The sequence below is a fragment of the Dipodomys merriami genome, unplaced genomic scaffold (assembly GCF_024711535.1).
Source record: "Dipodomys merriami isolate MVZ:Mamm:240054 unplaced genomic scaffold, mDipMer1.0.p SCAF_25, whole genome shotgun sequence".
Classification (NCBI taxonomy): Eukaryota; Metazoa; Chordata; class Mammalia; order Rodentia; family Heteromyidae; genus Dipodomys; species Dipodomys merriami.
Genome location: NW_027203937.1, coordinates 24,509,112 through 24,536,192, shown reverse-complemented (window position 1 = coordinate 24,536,192; position 27,081 = coordinate 24,509,112). Strand labels below are relative to the sequence as shown.

General features: G+C 37.1%; 1 protein-coding gene across 4 annotated transcripts; it reads left to right on the top strand.

Annotated features, from left to right (window-relative positions):
- Rnf141 (ring finger protein 141) lies at positions 1-27,081 on the top strand. Of its 4 annotated transcripts, none has more exons than XM_070035302.1 (6): positions 1-106; positions 8,449-8,642; positions 11,992-12,100; positions 17,548-17,729; positions 20,692-20,799; positions 24,068-27,081. In XM_070035302.1, the coding sequence occupies exons 2-6, from the start codon at positions 8,500-8,502 to the stop codon at positions 24,216-24,218; spliced, it is 693 nt and encodes a 230-aa protein (XP_069891403.1). In that variant the 5' UTR covers positions 1-106; positions 8,449-8,499; the 3' UTR covers positions 24,219-27,081. The 4 variants fall into 4 exon arrangements, with proteins under 4 accessions (XP_069891403.1, XP_069891405.1, XP_069891404.1 ...); XM_070035304.1 differs by lacking the exon at positions 24,068-27,081 and adding an exon at positions 22,094-22,316; XM_070035303.1 differs by lacking the exon at positions 24,068-27,081 and adding an exon at positions 22,054-22,316.

The following is a 27,081-nucleotide window of genomic DNA, read 5'->3' as shown; positions in this document are numbered from 1 at the left end:
AATGAGCTGCGACCGTGACACTGTCCTGCCCGTCGCCGCCCGCGGATGCCAGCGGCGGGCCGTGGCGGCGTAGCTGCCGCCGGGAGCGCGATGGCTTGAACCAAGGGTGAGCTTCACGGTGCTGCTCCCTCCCCACGTCCCTTCTTCGCGCCCCACCTCTGTCGTGCTGGGGAGTAGACACACTGGCTCAGCCTCGGCTTGCCGAGCCGGAGTTCGGGAAAGCCGGGCCCTGCCCGGCCGCCCTGTCCAGGCCTCAGCGCGCGGGGCCGGTTTGGAAGCCGGGTCTGTGGATGCGCGTCGCCCACCCGGAGCTTCCCAGTGGCGGGCGCGGACGGAGCTGGTCCAGCTTTGGGGGTGTGGCTCTGGGCGAGCGAGGTGACGGTGTTTGTTTCTCCCGGAGCCCTGAAGCGTTCGTTTGAAAATGACCGCCGCCGCCGTCAGTCACTTGGTGACCGGGTTGAGCTGCTGGTTAGCAGTGCCTGGGGTTTGAGGAGGGGCCGAGGAGGCCCCCGGGGCTGCGCCCTGCGCGCGCGACACCCCACGTCAGGAACTGTTTGCCTGGGGCGTCACCCGGACAGGGCCGGGTCAGGTTTCTTGCTAAGCCCTACATTTCTAATTAGATTAGGCTGCTGTGCTGCCTCGAAGCCCTTGCCCAGCGCGCTAGCTGCTGCCTTTATATCCTTTTGCCAATAAGTGTAGAAGGAGCCCTTCGGGACAACACTCCTTTAGTTATCTCGAGTTTACAGAATATGGGTTTACTATTACTGTTATTGTTGAAATCTATCCCCCCCCACCTCCCTTTTTGAAATGAATGGCATATTTTGGCATCCTGACCCTTGCCCTATTTTAAGGTACTCAGCTTCCCCCCCCCCACATGTTCGTTGCTAAGGCTGAAAGTCACACAGTTGTTTAGAATTCTTCCAGCTTCTGCACCTCGTTGATTGTTTCTGTGCTCCACCCATTCTCCTAACTATAGATGAACTGCATCTATTCAGAATTTTGCCTGGGGCATGGACTGCCACTGACCAGAGATTCTGAATTTGTCCCCTCTGTGTGGAAATCACCCCTCTAAGAGAGTAGCAATGCTTTCTAAATGCAGAACTCAAATACTAGGCATTTTTTCTTCTTGCTGCCCCTAGAATATGACTTTCAAAAATCGTTCTTTTTTGGGGTATGACTTATATATTTGATCCCTCTTGATTCCTCTTGATTCTTATCTACACATTTCCCGCCCCCTTCCTAAAAGGCCAGAAGCTCCCAAGAAAATTCATACAAATCTATGGTATTATTTCAAAATATGGAGTGTATTTAGAAAACACTTTCTGATTAACATTTTTTATCCTAGAACAGGCATTCCAAATTATGTGACTAGCCTAATTATTTCACTGTGTATCTTAATTTGTTGTGTATATTCCTGTATTTTAAAACATCTGGGATAGTTAGAGATGTAGAGATTAAGTAAGCAATAGGTAAAAAGTAAATAGTATCCTTAGTAACCTAGTTATAGTAATTAATATTTACTACTGAGATAAAACTTGATCTGAAATTTGGTAGGGAATGGCTTTCAGAGAGGTCTTTAAATACTGCAGTACTTGGCAACTAGTCATCCTGTTGCACTCTCAGGCTTTTCCATTTGAATTTGACTTGGTCCTTTATGAATGGCTGGATTATGGCTTAAATTTTCAGGAAGTTTTTGTGGGGCTTTTTTGTAGTTATGTGTGATGTGATTGTTAAATTTTTTATAAGGAATATTTGCACTACAACAATTCGTCTGTACCACCCACCAGAGAATGTGGCATTTTTGGAATCCTTGATGTCCTTATGAGTTTCAAAATAACAATTCTTTATTTAGAAAAGTCCCTCCAATGGTTTTTGAAACCCACTCTGTCTTGTTGGAAAAGACTATGTTACAGACAAGATAGTAGTCTGAGAATAGAGTAAATCTTAAAACTACAGATGTGTCCTTTACTAAATTTTAGGCCAGTGGTTTACAAGTTATGTTCTTAGGCGGTGCTACTTCTGTTCAGTAATTTAGAGGGATGTATTTTGTTAATATGAAATCATTTCCCAGTTTATATGTTTGATAATGATCAGTTTTTACAGTTTTACATTTCTTTTTCTAATTCTCTCCTAGTTTAGTGATAATAGACAAGTTAACAAATTAACAGTAATAACATATATTAATAACCATATTAGCATACACACATGTATCTGAATAGTAACATTCAGAAAACATTTTGTACCTAGTATCTTCCAGAAAGGAGAAAACACCTAAATACAGACGTGCATGGAGGGGAGTGATCAAGTGATTTGACTGGTGATATGTGCAATCATAGCAGTAGGTACAGTCAGTCACCAAAGAGGACAAACTGAAAAATCTGTAGTGGGTGACTAAAGGATGACCTGGACAGATTGGTTTTGTGAATATGTTGTGGCTTTATATTGCATATAAATGACAAACATATTTTTACATTAATAGTAGATGTTAATATTAGTATTGATTTCTGTATAAAGAATTCAAGATTCTCCCTCAGATTTAGAACCACTGTGGCCATCAGTCTTGGGCAGTCTCTAAATAGATTGTGTTTTAATTCAAGGGGTCAGTGATGAGGTTTCCTGGATACCAAGTACAATGACAAGAAAACATGCTACAGTATTTTCACAATTAAAAAAAAAGGAAAATATAAACACAGAGAGAGAGAGAGAGAGAGAGAGAGAAAACATGCTAATATAGCTGCCACTTAAACCCTACCATTCAGAGTTAGGACACCAGAGCCAAACAATGCACAAAGAGAAATGAATATTTCCTAACTCAATAAACAGGCAACAAGGGTTCCTTTTTTTTAAAAAAAATATTGTTTTTAGTTTAACAAGGGCTGGGTGCAGGTAGTTCACACTGTAATCCTAGAAACTCAGAAAGCTGAGATCATAGGATCATGGTTCAAAGCCAGCCTGCATAGGAAAGTCCATAAGACTCTTAACTCTAGTTAACCATTTAAAAGCCAGAAGTGGTGCTGTAGCTCAGAGTGGTAGAGGGCTAGCCTTCAGCAAAAAGAGCTCAGGGACAGCACTTAGGCCCCCATGACCAACAAAAAACAAAAAACAAAAAATTTATCAAAGCTTCTTTTTAAATACAGTTTTAGTGAATAGTGTAGGGTATTAAAAATGGCATAGTTATTTTGAAGTTATTTTGCACTTCTAGATGTAGCAGATATAAGAGGTACATTCTAACCTTCCTTTTTCTTCTGAAAGCAAGAGATAAAACTCCCAGGTGAAAAGTTCAGGGGAAAGGAAAACATTCTTAACAATAGAGACAAGCAGACAGCATTGGAGTTAGGAGAAATCTGTATAAGCCTTAAAGTAACTGTTTTCCTAGTTTCCACAATTAGCTTGTCAACGTGATCGGATTGATGAACAGTTGGAAAACTGGTAAAGCACACTTTTGGGTGTGATACTATTAGGTCGTGAGAGCTCTGATTGGATTAATGAATGGATTAATACTTTGATCTTTTTTTTTTTTTTAACATTATGGCATTATTGGGAGGTGGTGAAAGGTTGGTGGTAGAACCTTGTTGGAGGAAGTAGGTCAATGGAGGCATGTCCTTGGGAATTATTCCTTGTCCTTGCCTTTTCCTGTATTTCCTCTTTCCACTTCAGTTATCCATTCTGCTCCACACCTGCCCATGATGTTCTGTCCAAGCGCATAAACTGAACCCTCTGAAACCATGAATCAAAATGTGTCCTTCCTCTCTTACATTTGTTTCTGCCAGGGAGTTTTGTCACCACAACATGAGAAGTACTTGAGAATGCAGTTCTCCAGCCCAAACCCCTTTGTCTTTGCATATTTTCATAATTTACTGTTTCTTGTCCAACATACCTCTAAGCCTTTGGCCCTATTTTGGGTCTTAACTTTCTGGTGAGGACGTCTATGCACATGTAAAAATTACAAAATAAAACTTGCATACCTTTTCCTATTTGTCTTGTGAGAGTTTAATTTTTTTTAATTTTTAATTTTTTGGTTGGTTGTGGGGCTTGAACTCAGCGCTTGGGTGCTATCCCTGAGACTACCACTGTACCACTTTGAGGAAAAGTGCCATTACAGTTTCTGGTTTCATGGCCTTTCCCATCTGGGGCTGGCTTTGAGCCATGATCCTCAAGTCTCAGCCTCCTGAATATCCAGGATCACAGGTGTGAGCCACCAGCATCCGGCTGAGGGTTTAATTCTTATATCCAGCCTCAGACCCTGAGAGGATAAAAATATTAGGTCCTGGACATATATTGATCAAATAATTATGAGTTTACATTAAATACTGAGACTGAATTATAAAAGTTGAGGGCTTTTTTCTGCTAAAATAGGTATGATTCCAAGTTTCAATCTAGTTTAGAATCCTACCTTTTGATTGAGTTGGTACAGGAAAATTAGAGGAAGGGTTAAGTTTCACTTTGAGAGTAAAATATTAGTTTAGAGATCACCTACTCCACTTTCCGCCCAGGCAAAACTCTTCCCTTATATTCAATTAGGTGAACCTCTAATCTCTACTTAAATGCTTCCATACTTTAGGAAAAGTAATTTAACATGTAATAGCCTTTTCCACTTCTGTATAGTATTGAAAATTTTCTCTCTAATCTAGCTATCTGCTCCTAGCAAGTGTTTAGGATTTGTTAAATATTTTTGATGTCTCTATTATATTGGCTACTTATTTTGATTAAAACCCTCAAAACTTTATATTTAACTGCTTTTAAGCCTATTTTACCTAGATGCTTTAAAAAATAATCAGGTGTCACTTTTTTCTGTAATAAATATAATTTACTTTTAACAAGTTAGTATTTTAATCTTGACTCAGTGGACATCATTTATTCTAGTTTTGGTCAGCCACAGTTAGAGAAACATCTATCTTCTGAACTCAGATGTTTGCTCAGAGATTTCTTTCCTAGCACAAGACTAGGTGTGTTTGAATTAGTATTTTTCATCCTGTGATTATATATTTATGTGTGTGACCACTGAGTCTTTTCCCTGTTGTATTGGGTGCTCCATAGGGGTAAGCAGTGTTTCTCACTGTCATATCCCTAGAACATAAACACCAGGCACATGACACTAGTTGGCAATCAATTGTTTCTAATGATTTCATATATATGTGTATGTAGTAAAGGTCTGGATAAAGTTGAGAATGTTCTATTTTCAAGTTCTATTAAAATTTTCTGTTAAGGCTGGGAAAGTGGCTCAGTGGTAGAGCGCTTGCCTTGCATGCATGAGGCCTGGGTTCCATTCCTCAGCACCACATAAGCAGAAAAAAAAAAGCCGGAAGTGGCGCTGTGGCTCAAGTGGTAGAGCGCTAGCCTTGAGCTGAAGAGCTGAGGGACAGCTCCCAGGCCCAGAGTTCAGGCCCCACGACCGGACCCCCCAAAAAAAATTCTGTTAATTTTATTGATTTTTTTGCTGGTTTATTTTTTGGAGCTGTCTGGCTTAAAATAAAAAATGTGCATCACCCTAGGTGGTTGAGATATTATTAACCCGTGACACTCTTAAATCATTGATAGTGCATGCTGATGCCATAGACAACTCCTCTAAGCTAGGATCTCTCATTGTTTCTCTTTGGATACAGTGGCTATAAATCTACTTGGCTTATATTTAAAATATATAATTTTGCCTTCAGAAAAAATTTTAGTAGCCTGAATCTTCCTTAATAACTCCTTTTCATTTATCTCCTCGATAAAATTTTTGCCAGCTAGGCTTTGATTCAAAACAGTAGTCATAGTTTTTCTTCCTTTTTTTTTCTTTGTACCACTATATTTTTCTCTGTCTAAGGTCATCGAGAGAATAAACTCCAAATGTGGTACATTAAATTTTGATAATCGTAAAACATATTCTTATTGTAACTCATCTTAATTTTATATGGCTTTATGGTTACTTTTTAATTAAATGATAAAGCAAATTTCTTGGCAAAAATTTTCCTATAAAAACATATCCTTTGGGGCTGGGAAGGTGGCTCAGTGGTAGAGTGCTTGCCTTGCATGCATGAGGCCCTAGGTTCGATTTCTCAGCACCACATAAACAGAAAAAGCCAGAAGTGGTGCCGGGGCTCAAGTGATAGAGTGCTAGCCTTGAGTTGAAGAGCTGAGAGACAGCACCCATGCTTAGAGTTCAGGCCCACGACCAAAAAACAAACAAAAAAAACAAACAAAAAAAAATCCTTTGTTACATGATATGGATATTAATTTTAGAGAAAAAAAATAGTCCTTTTTGGTTTTTTTTGCCAGTCCTGGGGCTTGAACTCAGGGCCTGGGCACTGTCCCTGAACTTCTTTTGCTTAAGGATAGCACTCTACCACTTGAGCCACAGTGCTACTTGTTTTGTTCTGTTTATATGGTACTGAGGAATTGAACCCAGGGCTTCCTGCCTGCTAGGCAAGCACTCTACCACTAAGCCACATTCCAGCCTGAAAATAGTAGTCTTTTATGTTAAATGAAATAAAGTTCTCTTGGAGATCCGGTTTTTAAAAATTGTATTTTCATACTCACATACTTCCCTCACCCCCCATATTGGGGATGGAACTAAGGACCCGTATGTGGTAAGGAATTGTTCAACCACTGAGTTACATCCCAGCTTCCTATCTTTGTTTTTAAAAACTAAGGAAAAAACCCTACTACTAACTATGTGACTTTGGGCAAGGTACTTTAAAAGTACATTAAACGCTTCTGTGAATACATATGACATGCTTAGAAGGATTGACACATAATGCCAGTGCCTTTATTAATGAGCATTTGTATTGAATAGAACTTGCCATCCCCACTTGTTGAGTGAATCACTGTAGGAAAACACTATTCAACAGCCTAATTTTAACCAGATGTTCAACTCTTACTATAGTGTAATAAATTACTTATCAAAGGAAAAGAACTATCTAAAATAAACACATCCAATTCTTTTCTAGTCATAATACATAGAAGTATATCTCTGAAGATTTTAGAGTAAATGGTTATTAAATGTTTTGTGGCTAAATTTTAAAGTGAGTTCAACAAATTATTGCTTAATTGATATATTGGTTGCAAATTACTAAAATAGTGATTCTACCCTTTTTTTTCTTTTTCTTTTTTGTTGGTTGTGGGGCTTGAACTCTGGGCCTGGGCACTATCCCTCAGCTCTTCAGTTCAAGGTGAGCAATCTAACACTTGATCCACAGCGCCACTTCTGGTTTTCTGAGTGGCTTATTGGAGATAAAAGTCTCACAGAGTTTCCAGCCCAGGCTGGCTTTGAACCACAATCCTCAGATCTCATCTTCCTAAGTAGCTAGGATTACAGGCGTGAGCCACCGGAGCCTGGCGTGATTCTGCCTTTTAACTAAGCATAGTCATATTTAGAAAACAAATTATACAAAATCTAAATTAAAAATACGTAGAGGAATTAAAGAACAAGAGTAGTTTTCAGCTGAGCACCAATGGCTTTCGCCTATAATTCTGACTATTCAGGAGGACTGAGATATGAGGATCACAGGCTGAGCAGGAAAGTGTCTGAGACTTTTATCTCTAATTAACCACTAAAAATCTAGAAGTGAAGCTGTGGCTTAAGCAGAATATATGGGGTTGTTAAATTATTATTATTTTTTTTATTTTTTGCCGGTCCTGGGGCTGGAACTCAGGGCTTGGGCACTGTCCCTGAACTTCTTTTGCTCAAGGCTAGCACTCTATCATTTGAGCTACAGCGCCACTTCTGTTCTGTTTATGTGGTATTAAGGAATTAAACCCAGATCTTCATGCATGCAACTAGGCAAGCAATCTACCACTAAGCCACATTCACAGCCCAGTTAAATTATTTTTAATGTTTAAATTATATCAAATTTTTCATACTAAAAATCTTTCATTTATATGGATTTCAAAATAAAAAATAGTACACATAAATGCAATAACATTTTAGCTGATATTATGAACCAGTATGGTATAATGAATATGAAAAATAGGAGCTCAAAGTTCACCTGTAGTGTATAGATAAAGTCACATAGCTCCATTTTCTTATCCATAAAATAGGGCTTTAATAATGCCTACCTTTTTGCAAGTGACATAATATCTGGAAAGCTCTTAGTTTGGAATCTTACCTGGTAAGCAGTCAAGAAATTGCTCTTAGGAAAACAAAGTATACAAGCTTCCTGTTAAATACAGTCACTTGAGAGTGTGTAGGTAGGTATGTGTGTATCTTATTGGTTTTTGACTTGGTAGAATTAGAGATTTATTACCCTCCCAATATCATAAGTGAATCCTACTTTCTCATTTAACTGTGATTCTGAAAAAAGGCAAATAATGTTTTACTTTAAGTATATAGGTATTTAAACAAATTCTTAGGTTCATGTAAGTATACCAAGCTCTCCTAGCTCTCTACTAGTTTACTCTTACTTGTTTTTGAAGAATGGGTATATTCATATTTTAATATTTAATATAAGTGACTTATATATTTGACAGAAACTATGAGAAGCAACACTCTTTCTGGATTCTAAAAGACATCCTTTCATCATGGGACAGCAAATTTCGGATCAGACGCAGTTGGTTATTAACAAGTTGCCAGAAAAAGTAGCAAAACACATGACATTGGTTCGAGAAAGCGGCTCCTTAACTTATGAAGAATTTCTTGGGAGAGTAGCTGAACTTAATGATGTGTAAGACTTGTTCTTTTTAATTTTTACTTCTTGATGTTTGCTCCTCGATGTCATTGCTATATAAGAAGTAACCAAAGGTATTTGTAGTAAAAGTTAATATTAATGTAGACTTTTCTTTTATAACTTTTTAAAATATAAAGTAGGAGCAGAAGACATTAAAGGATCTTAAAATGAAACTTGGAATACAGACCATGAGTATATTAAAGTAATTCTAGAATATAATACAATCCAACATCTCAACTGTATACTAACAGACTATAAGTTGACTCTTGTTTTGAATATACAGGGTGCATAATAGAAGGGAATAGGTCAGTTAGCTACTCTAGGGAAAGACTACAATAGGCAAAAGTAAATGAAAGGCTTGTGTATATCAATTTGTGTGTGTGTGTGTGTGTGTGTGTTCCCTTGTTTTCTTATTGATACATAATTTTGCCAGAACAATACATAGATGATAGTAAGCCATTTTCATCTCTCAGAAATAATTATTTCACTTCTTCTTTCTCATTAGCCAATACTTTTCAGTCTCTACATAATCCTAAATTTCTTAGTAAATCCTAAATTTCTCTACCTTCTTAACAAGCATACCTAATAAAAATTTCTCTTATCTTTGTAAATGTATTCTTTATTATATCAAATTTATACTAACCTGTATAAAATATAGATCTCTTTGTCCTTGCATTGGCTCAGATCACTACATTTTAAAATATTGTAGTTTGTTTTCTCCCATAGGGACGGGGATGGTGGGTGCTATTAAATATTAAATCTTCCTCTAACAGCAGCACTTCTACCTTTCTTTGTAGTGCATGTGTGGTGTGTGTGTCTGTGTGTCTGTGTATCTGTCTGTGTGTCTGTCTGTCTTCTGTCTGTCTGTCTTCTATCTGGGGAAAATAATTAAAATATATGTATGAAGAATTAAAATGTATGTGTAAATTAAAATGTACATCTTAAAGGTTCTCTCTTTAATGTCTTCAATTTAAGCAACATTCACTGAACACTGTGCAAACAATCATGAGGGTTGGATATTTTAACTGAGGCCTAAATTAATTACCAAAGTATTAAAGGCAGATCTAACTCTTTCCAAGCCTGAAGCTCTTTTTATTACCTGTCCTAGAGAAGTAATAAAAAAGTCACCTAGAAGCCCAGGACCACTTAGTATATAAATGTGTATAATGCATGTACCATTTTCCTGCACTTTATGACAATTATGTTGGATAAGAGACACCCTTTATCAAATATAATACATCAGGTAAGAAGGAAGTAGTAGTCTATATGGACATGGCTGGAGTCTACTGTTTTTAGCCAGGCATGAAGAATAAAGAACAGGTTAGCTGGGTGGCTCATCCCTGTAATTCTAGCATGGAGCAGGCTGAGATCTGAGAACTGCAGTTCAAAGCCAGACCTGGTAGAAAAATCCATGAAACTCTTAGCTCCAGTTAGCTACCAAAAAGCTAGAAGTAGAGGTGTAGCTGTGGTAGAATGCTACCCTTCAGTGAAAAAGCTAAGGATAGCAGCTCCTGAATTTAAACTCTAGTACTAGGGCACCAAAAACCAAAACAATGGACTAGAACACTTCAGATTAAACTATTCCTAGTGCTTGTTCTCTGGGTCAAGAGATAGTGAGACAAGAGGGCAGTGAGGGAGATTTTTCATGTTACTGTGTATATCTGTGTGTTGTCTGATTTTTTTCAATAAAATCTGTTTGAGTTTTAAAATTTTAATATTCTACTTTTATCCTATAAATCTTTTGCATAATTCTGTTTGAACCATTACTTCTGATATCGTCTTTGATGTATGTGTATATGTGTGTGCCAGTCCTGAGTCTTGAACTCAGGACCTGGGCATTGTCCCTGAGCTTTTTTTGCTCAAGGCTAGTACTCTACTTGAGCCACAGCTCCACTTCTGGCCGTTTGGTAGTTTATTGGAGATAAGAGTCTCATGGAAATTCCTGTTCAGGCTAGCTTTGAACCATGACGCACAGATCTCAGCCTCCTAAAAGCTAGGATTACAGACACTGAGCCACCAGTGCATGGTGTGATTTCATATTCTTTTTTAAAATTGTTATTTTAAAGATGATGTACAGAGGGGTTAAAGTTACATATGACAAATAATGAGTACATTTCTTTTTGAACACCTCAGACTGGATTTGAGGTTTTGAGTGGTTGATTTGGTTTTGCTGTCAAGGGGCCTTGAGTGTGCTCAGCAAGCACTTTGCCACTGAGCAACACCATCAGTGCATTCCAAACCAATTTCCATGAGTTAAAGTTGGGCCTTTCACAAGGGCAGCACTTTCTGACAACTGTAAAGTCAAACTTACAGAGAAACAGAAATCAGAACTAGAAACTCTCATAGCTGGATTCTTTTTACTGGCAGACTTTATTTTTGATCATCTCAGAGAAATGTTAACACCAATAAGGGAAGCTGCAATATTTAGATATGCCTTTGAACTGATTTAAATTAGTATAGATAGTGTGATATTGAGTAACCCTCTAAAAGTATTATTTATTTATTTATTTATTTTTGGTCGGGCATGGGGCTTTAACTCTAGGCCTGGGCGCTGTCCCTCAGCTCTTCAGCTCAAGGCTAGTGCTCTACCACTTGAGCCACAGTACCACTTCTGGTTTTCTAGTGGTTTATTGGATATAAGAGTCTCATGGACTTTCTTGCCGGGGCTGGCTTTGAACCGCTATCCTCAGATCTCAGCCTCCTGAGTAGCTAGGATTATGGGCATGAGCTACTGATGCCCTTCTAAAACTGTTGTTTTTTATATTTGAAGTCTGTGACTCTTAAAATTACTCAGCTACATTTAGTATTTCAAATCATTGTTTTACTTAGTCATACCCCAAATTGACTATAAACCAAATACTTTTGAAGAGTTATAGTAATGTGGTTGCTTAAGTAGGACTCAACAAAGAACAAAATACCTTGATAAGATATTTATACATATCTCAGCCATTAGTCAAAATTTAATACGTAAAATCATCTAAACTTTTTTCTTTAAGTACAAGGTTTCTTAGACTTGTTTTCCATGTCTTTAAATGAAGACAGTTGAGATGTTTTATGTTTATGTTTTAAACATTCTCTATACTGAGTTTTAAGAAGCTAGTATTCAATAATTAGTTATTGTCCTTCATATGATTTCTTCATATTTCCTTCTCTGAAAAAAAACCCCAAAACTTTAGCTTGTTTTTTTTTAAAGCAACTCTGGTGTTTGAACTCTGGGCTTCACACTCGCTAGACAAGTGTTGTTACCAATGAGCCATACTGCTAGCTGAAAGTGTGTCTTGAATCATAACTCTATTATTTTGTTTGACTTTTCATAAAATTAACAAATAGACTTGTCTCTTTTTAGAACTGCCAAGGTGGCTGCTGGCCAAGAAAAACATCTTCTCTTTGAGGTGCAACCTGGGTCCGATTCCTCTGCCTTTTGGAAAGTAGTTGTACGGGTGGTCTGTACTAAGGTAAAACTACTAGAGGCTTCTATTTCTAGGCTTAAAACATTTTGGTGGTTGGAACCATGGTTAATAATGTAATATAATGGAAATAAATGTTAGGAATTTGATGTCTTGTAAAGCATAATTTTCATACTCATATTGTCTTCTATCTGTTTGTTTTACTGGTTATCCCTACTTGCTGTGTAACAGCTTTTTAGAGTCAAGGAGAGGAATAGTAAACTAAATTATCCTTACTTCCCATCTCTCTTTTGGAGCGTTAGCTTACTATGGAGCCCTAAGGTCCAAAGGTAATACTCTGTTTAGGTCTAAGATGACACCTTAAAAATTAAAGTTATCTCAGGAAATAATTTATTTTAAAAACACTGAATTTCATTCATTTGAAAATCTATTCGAAAGGTGTGTTTGGGTTTGTTTTGGTGATTTTAAGTATGTATCATTAATGTACCATCTTTTAGTTTAGTCTTTACATTTCAGATAATTGAATCTATCAATTCTGCTACAAGTATAATGATATTTGTTATAGAGCATTACAAAGCCTCCTTCCTACCATACATGGGGATGCATGTAATTCCAGCTACTAAGGAGATGGAAGTAGGAGGATCATGGTCTAAAGCCAGTCTAGGCAAAAGTAGGACACACTATCTGATAAACAAACCAAAAGCTAAAAGGACTGGAGGTAGAAGCATGGCTCAAGTGTTAGCCCTGAGTTCAATCCCCAGTACTGCCAAAAAAAAAAAAAAAACCCAAAAAGCCTTATCCTCCCTCCTCTGACTCAATTCAAATAAACGTTCATTAACCTTTTGACATATACTGACCTTAGTATGAAAATGAAGGCACAAATTTTAGTAGGCCTTCTATCCCAACCCCTGTCCTAAAAATGAACGATGATATAATAAAAATAATCCATATGCGTATGTCATAAATTGAACATGAATGCTTATTCATGAGCATCTACATCTAACCAACCAAAATGTCCCTGAGTAGATTTTTCCTTTTGAGATCTAGGCTCTGGGGATTACCTAAATATCATGTCATATTTTCTTAGTGGGTTGTCAGTTTTATCTGTTATATTTCATTGTCATTTTGTTAAAGCAAAAACATGAGTGCAGGCATGCCAGACACTAGGAATACCATATAAGATGACTAAGATAAATTCTACATTTTCAAGGAGACTGTACTTAATGTTCAGGTCCCTTGTGATTCAGCTAGAATCTGTTTTAATCTCCACACCTTCAGACTCTTCTAATTTATGTTGCTGTGAAATAGCCTTTCTAAAGCACAACTCTCACCACCTCATTGCCTTGTTTAAAATTCCTCTACATTCCTCATTGCCTTCAAAATCTTTACTTCCTAATTCAAGGCCATCTACAATATAGCTACAAATTATTTTTTATGCTTTTTTTTCACAGCTATTTCCTTTTATATACTACATTTTTACCAGTCCTAGTGAATTAAACTGTTACGTTTCCATTTCAGTCCCTCCACTTAGTGAGTTCCCTCAACTAGAATGTCTATTATTTCTATCATTTAAGTTGACATCAACTACAGGTTACAAAAGATTCCTATTAAACTAGTTTAAACACAAACTATTTTCTCACTTATCAGGAAATCCTGATATAGACAGGCTTCGGGATTGGTTAAAGACCCAGCAAAGAAATACAAATCAAAACAACATTGAGATTCTACCTCACCCCAGTTAGAATGGCCATAATCAAGAACTCTAATAACAATAGATGCTGGAGGGGATGTGGCCAAAAGGGAAGCCTACTGTATTGTTGGTAGGAGTGTAAACTTGTTCAACCCCTTTGGAAAGCAGTATGGAGGTTCCTCAAAAGACTCCACATAGAGCTCCTCTATGACCCAGCAATCCCACTTTTGGGCATTTACCCAAATGATAACAAACAAGACCATACTAAAGCTACCAGCACAATTATGTTTATTGCAGCATTATTTACCATAGCTAAGATATGGGACCAACCCAGATGTCCCTCAGTAGATGAATGGATCAAAACAATGTGATACACACACACACACACACACACACACACACACACACACACACACACACACGCACGCACGCACGCACGCACACACACACACACACACACACACACACACACACACACTGGAATTCTATGGCTTCATCAGAAAGAATGACATTGCCCCATTTGTTAGGAAATGGAAAGACTTGGAAAAAATTATATTAAGTGAAGTAAGCCAGGCCCAAAGAAACATAGGTCCCTTGGTTTCCCTTTTTTGCAATAACTAGTGTATGTCAGATAAGATGATGTTAAGTGAAATGAGCCCCAAGATAGGGACACAAGTGGTTTTTTTTTTCTTGCTATTCTAACGTATTTATAAGGTACGATATGATTTTTTGTTTTGTTTTGTATGTTCCTCCCCCACCATATAACTGCTGTTTTCACTGTATTTGATGTTGGTATAATTTGTGGAGGGGAAGGGAAAAAACAAATTGTTTAAATAGGGATACAGGTGGACCCATTGCAACAATGAGATGTACAATGTACAAGATGCTATGTCGAAAAACGAACTTTACCATTTAGGCGGGAGGGTGGGGGGTGGGTGGGAGGGGGGATTGGAAGGGGTAGCTGAGGAGGTGGGAGGGAAGAGGGGATGGTAGGGAGGAGGAAGCAACAATGCTGGATAAGAAATGTACTTATTACCTTGCTCATGTAACTGTAACCCCTTTGTACAGTATTTTCACAATAAAAAACTTAACTTTTTAAAAAAAGAACAAGAAACTAAAAAAAAAAAAAAAAAAAAGACCCAGCATAACTCTCTGTGCAACCCATTGGTCAATGTTAAGACACCTGTACCCTGGCTGGAAGACTGTGCTTACCATGATTAGTTTTGGTTAGATTGACCAGATTGACTCTTGAATTAGTTAGAAAGTGAATACCAAAATAAAAGACTACTAGCAGCTAGGTGCCAGTGACTCGTGCCTGTAATCCTAGCTACTAGGAGGCTAACATCTGAGTATCACAGTTTGAAACCAGCCCAGGCAGAAAAGTCCATGAGACTCTTACCTCCAATTAATCATACACATACAAAAAAAAAAAAAAAAAGCTGGAAATAGAGCTGTAGCTCAAGTGGTAGAGAGCTAGCTTTGAGCAAAAAAGCTAAGAGAGAATGCCCAGAGCTGAGGTCAAGCCCCAGGACCAGAGTGCAAGTGCACAAGTGCACACATGCGCAAGAGCACATGTAATAAAGTTAAACCAGACACCCACGGCTCATGCTTCTAATCCTAGCTACTTATCTTCCACTACTCTTGATTTCTCTCATTCTATTCGTGCTTCTCTCCAGCTGCTGTTCACTTCCACTGAACAGCCTTTATACTTCTTATTCTCTGAGTCTGAAATGATCATTTCCCTTAAATGGCCACTTGTGACTCACTTTACTGTGAGGTCTCCTCTGTACCTCAGTTTCCCTTCTCTCTTGTTTCATCTTTATAACACTGCTTTTCATCTAACTGAATCCACTTTTTTTTTTTTTGGTCTGTCTCTCCTCCCTGTCATGAAACTTGATGGGGGGGAGGTGGTGAATACACTATGTTTTTAAGTACCTAGAGCAGTACACATAGTGCCTGTACCATCTAAATTGTGGGTACTCAATAACAGGGGTTCTATGATTAGAACAGTTATAGGGTGATAAACTTTACTAATATAGTACTAAGCTTGTATGAATTACTTATAATTTGCTCTAAATTACACAATTCTAAAGGAACTTCCCTCAACTATAAAGACCTATTTCAGAGCCTATGTAAATTCCTGTCACATTAAGAATGTTATATAGGGCTGGGAAGGTGTCTCAGTGGTAGAGTGCTTCCCTTGCATGCATAAGGCCCTGGGTTTGATTCCTCAGCACCACATAAGCAGAAAAGGCCAGATATGGTGCTGTGGCTCAAGTGGTAGAGCACTAGCCTTGAATGAAGAGTGGAGGGACAGTGCTCAGTCTCAGAGTTCAGGCCCCACAACTGGCCAAAAAAAAAAAAAGTTATATGTTTGCATCTTCACACAAATCTGATCTTCACAAAATTTAACCAACTTTCTGATTATTAGAGGTGATTCTCAAAAGGAATTTGGCTTATTCTTGATTTTTAATTGCTTTTTCCAATGCTAAAACAATAAATAGCAATAACAACTATTGTTTTTATTCCAAATATTTGTGTTACTGTAGTATCTTTTAATATAAAATCTGCTTGGGGAGGGTGCTGTCAGTCATGGGGCTTGAACTCAGCCTGGGTGCTGTCCCTCAGCTCTTTAGTTCAAGGTGAGCGCTCTACCACTTGAGCCATAGCACCACTTCCAGTTTTCTAGCGGTTAATTGGAGATAAGAGCCTCACAGACTTTCCTGCCCTGGCTGGCTTTGAACAGTGATCCTCAGATCTCAGCCTCCTTAGTAGCTAGGATTACAGGTATGAGCCACCAGTGCCTGGCTTGTTTTTAGTGTTGTTTTAACAACATTTTGCTAGTAAATTTTGTAATGTATTATTCTTGTTTTAGTTTAGAAGTTTTGCTATAAAATAGATCTTAAGGGTACTCAAGAAAGTATCCCATTATGTTAAGTCCTAATTAATAAATTATTGGCTGAGCCTGGAGACAAACACACCTGGAACCCAAACAATCAAGAAGCTGAAACAAGAGGATCATGAGTTTGAGGCCAGTTTGGACTATGTAACAAGACTGTCTCAAAAACAAGACAGGGCTGGGAAGTTGGCTCAGTGGTAGAAGCGCTTGCCTTGCAAGCCTGAGGCCCTGGGTTCGATTCCTCAGCACCACATAAGCAAAAGGAAAAAAGCCGGAAGTGGTGCTGTGGCTCAAGTGGTAGAGCGCTAGCCTTGAGCTGAAGAGCTGAGGGACAGCGCCCAGGCCCAGAGTTCAGGCCCCACAACTGGACCCAAAAAAAAAAAAAAACAAAAACAAAAAAAAAAAAACAAGACAGAATGAAGAGGGAAAAAAAAAATAAGAAATTAAAGTGGAAAAATTAAAGTGAGTTATCTCTAAACCTCATTTCTTAGCCCAGGAAAGTCATCTAATTTCATTAACACTAAACAAAAGGATTCCTAATCAACTTTTTTATGACTTAAAATTTTTTAAAATTTTATCTTCTTGTAAAGATGGTATACAGAGAGGTTACAGTTACGTCAGTAAGCTAATGAGTACATTTCTTATTGTTACCCCCTCCTTTGTTTTTCTACTACTATCTCTTCCCTCCCCACTCAACTTTAAAAGGATAATTTGAGTATCTATCTATCTAATGAGATGCATTTGTATACGTTCTTTGAACCCCACAATGAAGGCAACATGATATTATGCATTTATTCAGACTCTTATTTTTTAAGGTAGTTTACAAACCATAAGCCTCTATTGAGTATTGGATTCCTATTGAATCTTTGTTCCCCTTTTGTTTTTTCATTGTCTTTGTATTTTTAGATTAACAAAAGCAGTGGCATTGTGGAAGCATCACGGATCATGAATTTGTACCAGTTTATTCAGCTTTATAAAGACATAACAAGTCAAGCAGCAGGAGTGTTGGCTCAAACCTCCACCTCTGAAGATCCTGGTGAAAACTCATCCTCTGTAACATCTTGTCAGGCTAGTCTTTGGATGGGAAGGTATACAGTGCATAATTCCTATTTTACTTATTCTCCAATATGTAAGATATTGGAAAATCTGAAATCTCAGATCTTTTTGTTTCAGTTGGTATTATAGCCCAGATCAGCTTTTAGATTATTCTATCAGTCCATTCACTTTTGTTTTGGGGTTTTTTGTTTATTTGTTTTTTGTGCCAGTACTGGAGCTTGAATTGGGGCTGAGAGTTGTCCCTTAGTTTTTTGCTCAAGGCTAGCACTCTACCACTTGAGCCACAGCTCCATTTCTAGCTTTTTGGTAGTTAATTGTAGAGCAGTCTCTCATGGATTTTTCCTGTCCAAGCTGGCTTTAAACCACGATCCTGAGATCTCAGCCTCTTGCATAGCTAGGTGAGCCCCTAGTGCTTTGCTTCCATTCATTTTATATTGCCAAATTAAACCTAAACATAAGTGGCTCTTAACTAGACAATGTTTCTGTCAGCCTGATCTCCAGGAATCTACTCTCTATATGCTGACATTTAATGACAAAGAAGATATTAATACCCCCTTTTTAGTAAGTATTAGGTTCTTAGCCAGAATTATTTAAAGAGTGAAGTCCAAGAAGTTGACAAAGTCATTCCAAAAAGTGAATAATTGAAGGTTAACTATTTAAATATAGGATCCAGGATGTGGCAGTCCATTCAAGAATCAGCAAATCATTGGTGCATAGATTGCATGTACTAAGTTACCAAAAGAAAATTAAGTCAGCCAGAGTTTTCTGGAATGGTGCTTGTTTACTGAGATCTAATATTACATTATTATCTAACTAAACTTTCTTTTCCTTCTCTGTTAAGCTTTTGGCATGTGAAAGCTCCTACTTGTGGCCATTTGACTATCATGACACTAATTTAAACTTATAAATGTCTCATTGGAAAAGAAAAACTTAGGTTAGCGCAGACATGCTGACATCTTGTCTTACTGTCATAGCAGAAATAGCAGAAATCTATAATGACACATGTCCTTTAAGGTTAAGAAGTGTTTAACAAGAATTTCTCTTTTATTGCTTGATTTACAGTTGCATTTTCTAGTTCATTTTAGCCACCTGGTTTTCAAGTATTATGTTAGTTAAGTTATATTTTCAATTTATGATTTTCTATTAATCTTTAATAATTTTCAAGGTTTGGGCTAAACAGGTAGTACTGTTGACCAAATGAGACTTAGAACATTGTAGGCAGTATTTAGGCTTATCTATTTTGAAAAATCCATTTCTCAAAGAGATCTAATATTCATTTTTTCTACTCCCTCTTTAGACTGGTGAGATTTTTTTTTTTTTTTTTTTTTTTTTTTTGTCGGTCGTGGGGCTTGAACTCTGGGCCTGGGCACTGTCCCTCAGCTCTTCAGCTCAAGGCGAGTGCTCTACCACTTGAGCTACAGCGCCACTTCCAGTTTTTCTGGTGGTTTATTGGAGATAGGAGTCTCACAGTCTCTCCTGCCCGGGCTGGCTTTGAACCGCGATCCTCAGATCTCAGCCTCCTGAGTAGCTAGGATTACAGGCGTGAGCCACCAGCGCCCGGCTTGTTGTTTTTTTTTTTAAGTGTTCTAAAAGCTAAGGATGGTGTTTACCCAGATGTTCAGACCATATAGTGGCAAATGTTTTTCTTGTTGCAGTTACCTTAATGAAAGTGGCAAAAATATCTCTTTCATGTGCCCTTGATATTGGGAAACTCAGTGCCTGTTAAGACTGCTATGTGCCTTCATGTACTTTTTGGCTTTTAATGCAACTCTGATACACTGGTTAATAGAAAAAGACCTTTCAAATGGAAGAGGATTTTAGGAGGCCTTTAGGAAGCCCAGCTGTATATCTGATGCATAATTTTATTAATAGCTTATATTATTTTGTACTTTTACAGATTATTAAAATTATGATAAACTCATTAAATACAGTCCCTTGTGAGTAAAATTATTGGTCCATGTCAGGTGAAGAAATATATATATAGACAAATAAATATCATACCATATAATTAGAAATGGATCTAAGTAGGACTCACATTCAGGCTTCTCAATGCACTCATGTTCCAACCTCTGCCTTACAATTTTCTAGTTCATAAAGATCTTACAGTACTGTGCTACTCAGACTTTTAGTAGTTTTGCAGAAGAGCCTGAGATTCTGTCAAGCTCCAAGGTGGTGCAAATGCTGCTGATGCTTGGATAACACTTTGGGTGAGCAAGACTCATTCGTATTTTGCCATAGAGCCCAACTTGAACTTTGCAAGTTAAGACTACTGCTAGCCCCCCCATGCATGCACACAGTTATATGAGACTCACTACCACCGACAAGTGTGTATTCATGCTCAGATGATTCTAATTACTGTGAAGTTTTCCATTTTTGTCTTGTAATCATTAGTCCTCAGTATCTGGCTCTTTAATGGCAACACAAGCATAGAGTAGAACCAAGTTGTGTTCAAATTCTAGCTCTACTTTTGCCTCAGTTGATAAGAGATAGTAATACATCTGTGTATGCATCTGTAGAATGATCTCAGTGAAACCCCCTTGTACTATCAATATATGCTAATAAGTAAAATGTATTAAAAAGTTGAGATACTTAAGACTAAGCTAGTCCTTCATTTCTGTCAAGATCAGCATAGTAAGACCCTGATACAGGCCTTCAAGCAGCTTTTATCTTATATAATGAATACATTATGTGCTGGTTGAATTCATGTATTTAATATGATTAAAAGTGGGCCAACTTATTTTCAGAAAGACCTGAATATTTCCAGTTTTTACCCAAATTCTGTTTAACCAGTCTTTATGAATCTTACCTCTCCTAAGTGTTTATTTCCTAATGTATTTGTTATTCCTAGAAGGTAATACTTTTAGTCTGGTATTAACTTTTGCGCATATTGTGCTTTATCCCCTGGATGTTCCATAATGCTTTTAAGGCAATGAAAACAAAGTAGGAAGCATGGACAGAAAATATCATTGTTCCAGCTCTGTTTTCACATCACAGGGTGAAGCAGCTGACTGATGAGGAGGAATGTTGCATTTGTATGGATGGTCGAGCTGATCTCATCCTGCCCTGTGCTCACAGCTTTTGTCAGAAGTGTATTGATAAATGGTGAGTTATCTGCTGCCTCTGGGGGTAGGCAAAGAGTATATGGGACATAGTATATGAATAAACTTTGTTAGATATGAGAGATTCTTATTCTTTAGTATATGAAATTTTATGACATGCTTCTTTTGTTTTCTTACCTTTAAGTGGTTGTTCAAAGGAGCTGCCATTTAACAAAGCAGTTTATGAATATAATGTGTTATCACATGCTTCTTGTTACAGATATTTTTTATCTTTATACCTAAAGTTCATAAAATGTGGTCATATAGCTTGGCTTGATACTCCTGCTGCAAAGAATTTGTGCCTAATTTAGTCTAGTCTTTCCCTTTTTCTTCCTTTTTTCCTCTTCATTTCTATATTTATCCTTGGTATGTATTTAGAAGGAGTAAATCTTTGCTCTAGAGGGAATGTCAGAGATCAATTAGTCAAGCTCATCACTTTATAATAAGAATTGAGCACTCAGGAGAATTTATAATCAATATACAATAATTTAACATATACACACACCCATTAAAAACTATCATCACCATCAAGATAGTCAGCAATCCCACCTTCCAAATTACCTTGTGCACTATTGTAAAATGCAAAGCCTCCAAACACCCTATTTCTAAGGCAACTACTAATGGCTTCCATTTCTAAAAGTAATTTGAATTTTCCAGAATTTTTATGACAAGTCATACAGGATCTACTCTTTTTGTTGAGCTTTTTTTATTCACTAAAACTATCCTGAGATTCAGTCACATTGTAGATGTAGATAAATTACAAATGAAAGCTCCATTATACATTATGGACACATATTTTTATGATCATATGAGTTTTTCCCCTATGGTAACTACCTACAGGAATATGGTAAGAGGTTTAACATTACAAGAAATTATCAATTCTTTCCCAAAGCAGTTGTATCTTTTTCCAAACACTGTTATAAGCACTGTATAAGAGTTACAGTTGTTCTACATCTTTGCCAGTATTGACATGTTCCAGTCTTTGTAGTTTTAGCCATTCTAATCGGGTTGTAGAGTACCTCATTTATGATTCTAACTTACATTTCCCTGCTGACAGATAACATTGAAAAACATATCACATGCTAATTCACCATCTGTATGTTCTTTGGTGATATGTCCATTTAAACCTTTGCCGGTTTCTTTATTGAGAGTCCCTTACATATACTTTAGATACATGTGCTTTATCAGATACAGTATATGATTTACACATATTCCATTCTGTGGCTTATCTTTTCATTGTCTTAAGAATGTCTGAGAGCTGGGTGCCAATGCCTCATGCCTATAATCCTACTATTCAGGAAGCTGAGATCAGAAGATTACAGTTTGAAGCCAGCCTGGGCAATAAACTTTGTGAGACTGTCTCCAGTTAAGCAGTAAAAAGCTGGAAGTGGAGCTGTGGCTCAAGTGGTAAAATACGAGCCTTGAGCAAAAAGCTGAGACAGCACCTAGACCCTGAGTTTAAGCACACCAGGGAAAAAAAGAAAAAAATGTCTTTGCGAGAATAAAAGTTTTTAATTTTAATGAGATTTGATTTATTACTTTTTGATTTGGGGGTAATAAAAGTTAAAAAATGATTTGCATTCCTCTGCGTCATGACCTCTAGCTGCCTTGGGCTCTTGAGTGTCTGGGTTATCTCTTCAGCCCTGCCAGTCTACTAGGCTTTTGGGAGATTTCTTTTTCTTGCTCCAGGGCTGGAAACTCATCAAGCAGTAAGCTTGGGCTAATATAGGGCTTGCTTTCTTGGCTTTTCACCTCTTAGGACTCACTGTCTTTCTTGCTTGATGTTTTGTGCACCAAAGAGCATATTATCTTGTAAAATATCTTGAAAAATACATGCAGGCTCTAGCTTTCATATTCAGTTTTAGGATAAATTTCTATTTATGTAAAAACCAAAGAGCTGTTGATAAAATTTGATTACTTTAGTTGCAGATTGGGAGATGAGGAGAAAAACACTACACTTTTTCCTTACATAATGTACTTCTAGCTTGTTAGAATCCTTCATGACCATCCCAGGGGACCAAGCAGAGGCAGGCACACACAGGAGAAAGATTATTATAAGGTTTATTAGAGGAGCCTTATCTACCCTGGGAGAGGAAGCACATGGCATCTGCCCCTATTCAGGTGGCAGGTAGGTCTGGGGCTGGTAATGGGGTAGGTGTGCTTGCAGGTAGGTCTAGGCAGAAAGAGGGAGTGGCCAGCTGTATGGAACTCTAGGGCAGGGAGGAACTCAGGTCTGGATGGGGGTGGGGATAATGCTAACATAGCTCAAATATGGTATTTAAGTTTCCACATAATATTTGACCCAAAAAACCTTTAGAAAACAAAATTTTAGAGACCTCTAAAGCATAGTTCTATTTTTTGAGAGCCATGTAGATATTACTTAGAAAGTTAACTGATAAGGACTGGGAATATGGCTTAGTGGTAGAGTGCTTGCCTAGCATTCATGAATCCCTGGGTTCGATTCCTCAGTACCACATAAACAGAAAGAGCTGGAAGTGGCACTGTGGCTCAAGTGATAGAGCTCAAGCCTTGAGCACAGAGAGGCTCAGGAACAGAGTCTAGGCCCTGAGTTCAAGCCCCGGAAGGAAGGAAGGAAGTTTACTGATAAAACTCTTCCTTGCTGTATTATTCCCCTTCCTAGAGTAATGGCTTCCATTTAAATACAAAAATATTTACACTTCACACTTTGATCAAATCTCCATTGGTAAGAGCGAGTTGCCTTTTAGGATTCATAAGGAATTTTATTATAAGGGGAAACTTCATCTATTTGGCAACAGGGATAAGATTTAATGTTAGTGCTTGTGGTAGCAAAAGACGGGGAAGAACTGAAATATACTTCTATAAGAGACTAGTTAAATAATGAATGGCATGTCCAGATAGTATATGTTTTAAAAGAATAAACTTAAGCCTTGTGTGATGGTACACACCTGTAATCCTACCACTTGGAAAACCAGTTTGAACTACATAGAAAGACTATCTCAAGGGGAAAAAAAAAAAGAAAAAACTCTTAATATGTGCTGATCCATAATAGTCTACAAATATAGACAATATAAATGTCAGAAAGATATACACACAGACACACACATGTACATACACATATTTAAAGGCTTGATCATGTTTATTCTGTGTAAGAAACTGAAATTGAGAGGTTTTCATTGGATACATTTATGCTGTTTTTCTAAAGCCATGTACATGTATCATTGTTCTTTTTTTTCCAAAAAAAACCTTTTTAAAAAAGAGGGAAGGAAAACAAAGTGTTTTTGTTTTAACAGGAGTGACCGACACAGGAATTGCCCCATTTGTCGCCTACAAATGACTGGAGCAAATGAATCATGGGTGGTGTCAGATGCACCCACTGAAGATGATATGGCTAACTATATTCTTAACATGGCTGATGAGGCAGGCCAGCCCCATAGGCCATGACTTTAGGGGATGAGTTTCTCTGGATATTGTAGGCTATGAATACATTGGCAACATGGTGGGACATCATGGCACTGGTGCAGAAAAACTAATTTTCTCACCCTCCTATTTTTGCTATACTGAAAATATGCCCCATTTTTTAAAAAGTAAACTTCCTGTGTCTTCCATTTATGGTAAGCCAAAATTTGCTACTGTTTTAGACCATATTTTCCTATTATTTATCTGTTCTAATGTATATTGGAACAAATTGCTCTTGAATCCTTTGCTAACCGAAAATAGCAATATTTCCAGAGGCTTTTGATTCACTACTGTTTTTCAGGGAAGTATTCTGGCCCTTATTTAGAGTTAAAGTAAATTTGGAAAATTGCCGAAAAGTTGTAGTCATCTGAAAAAAATTTTTGAATGACTGAAAAGGTAAGCTACATCAAAGTGCAAACTTAAAAGCTAGTCTTTCTGCTGGAGACAAAGGAGTATGCCCCCCTTGTGGTTAATTATTGCTCCTTTAGTAGTTTTTACTTAAAAAGAGTCACAGTGCTTTCATAGCTTTAACTTCATCAGTGTATTCTGAAACACAAATTTCCCATGATGTATAATTTGGATAAAGACTGTAAAATTGGGACTTTGCTCTGTAAATGAATTTCTGCTGGAAAGTCTCTGTTGTGGAAATGTATTCTTAAAGCTGACTGTTTTGATTGGGTTTTGAAGGCTTGCTCATCTTGGGTTTTTCAGAAGGAAACTTTTCTTCACAAATACTTTTGTATTTTCAGATCATAAGTTATTTGATGCTTATGAAGGTTTCAGATTCTTCAGATTTATTAGATTAAAAGAAAGGAAAGTGAAGTGGTTTTTCTACCATATGTATGTATAGCATCTCTGAAAAATTGATGGTTTGGCTTCTACTGCTCCACTGTACACCTGTGAAAGTCTCTAAAAAGGATATAATAATATTTTCTGTAACACTCAACCATGTTTTTAGATTTTACTTATGAAGTAAAAATTTTAACATTAACGTTTTATTATATATTAAACTAGGCCATGATGTCGTCTTTAAAAAATATTTTAACACTTCACATACATTTTCTGACTTACTACCAGGAAGTTGAAAACACTGTTTTCCTAATACTAAGGTACACAATTTAAGTTGCTGCTTATTGGTAAAAATTTGGGAATACTAAGATTTTAATAGGTTTGTAAATAAGATAAAAAACTGTATCAAGAAAGAAAGATCTAATGGCATTCATGAGGAGACAGTAAAAGGTACCAAATAACTAAATACTTTCTATAGGGTGTTAATGCAAGCTGAGTATTTGGGTCTGTTGTATCAACCTTGCAACGCACTGGGTGATGATGTGAACTTGAAAGCCCCTCTTGGTAGATTCCTCCTTTAGAAGTTTTTATCTTTGGTTTTCACATTATTCCAGCAATTTTGCAACGTTTTTTGCAAGGTAATTTTTAGAACCCATATACACAAGTGCATGCATACACTCTACCCCCCATATAGTCATTTCATTCTGTAACCTTTATGTACACAATGACAAAATATTAAGTCAACCAATGAAAACATAAAAATACATGGGTAATATGCTATATATTTGAATTTTTGTCATGCAAAACCCCAAACTTATAATACAAGTTTTCATATCCCTGAATCCTCTCCATTGATTCTTAGTCTGCTGTAGGATATATTTTGAAAAATCTTGTGATAAGTGGTCCTCTGAAATGTTTTCCAGCTCTAAAAATTTGAATTGTCCTTTTGGATTAGACTGCTGAGTTTAATTCAGATTGCCTAAATTTAAAATGTTTCTGAAAATGAAGAACACAGATTTATAGGGTTTTGATCTTTAAAGCCAAGGGTTTTACTCCTCAGAATTCACCTTTGAAGGATTAAACAGCAAGTGCAGTGACTCAATATTGCCCACATCTTTTATCTTACAATATGAGCTCCAAGACTAACTGATCTACTGTGAATTATATAATTTTTATTATCCTTGTGAAATAAATGAACATGGTTGTTTGTTCATTAAACTGGGTGATAATTCTTTAGATGTATGAATATTAAGTAGGCTCTACTATATCTAATTATAAAAGTTGTAAATGTGTTTAATGGATAAAATGTACATTTTTTCTATTCTGTACAGCTTTGTCTTTTTAAAATATGAAATACTTAAATGCATTACTTTGATAGGAAATACGTGTGCCTTCTAGGACTGTGAAATGTTCTCATGTTTGTAAGTTATAGTTTTCCCTATCCTAACTCAGTAACAAAGGATTTCTCATGATGTAGTTTGAGAAAATGAGTTTGACTACATCCTGAATTTAGAGGTTAAGAATACTGTTCTCTCTTATTCTTAGAAAATGACAAATTGTTCAATAAATGATCATTAGCAAGTAAGTTTTACCTAATTGAAGGCCTTTATTTTACATTCTTTATACTAAATATTTATATTCCTGGGGGGGTTGTGATGTTTGTGTACTATAATTTGAAATTCATTTCAAATTGAGTTTAATTCCCATAGATCATATATGTGTATACATGTTTGGGTTTTGGGTTTGAGGTTTGCTTTGTTTTGTATTCCTTACTGAAGCTTACTTTCTTAGTAATAAGAAAATACTTGGAAGGTCTGAGGGAATGGTTTAAATGGTAGGGTTCTTGTCTTGCATGTGGGAGGCCCTGGCTTCAATCCCCAGTACCTCAAAGAAAAACAAAATGACTTGAAAATTAGGGAGATCAGCTGATCACCCACATTAATGGTGGGCAACACAATGACACTATAATAGAAACATTTACTAATAGACTTTTGTTATCATGTCTTCTTAACCTATTGGACAATTAAAAATGGATAAAATACTCCACCCTGTGGTAGTT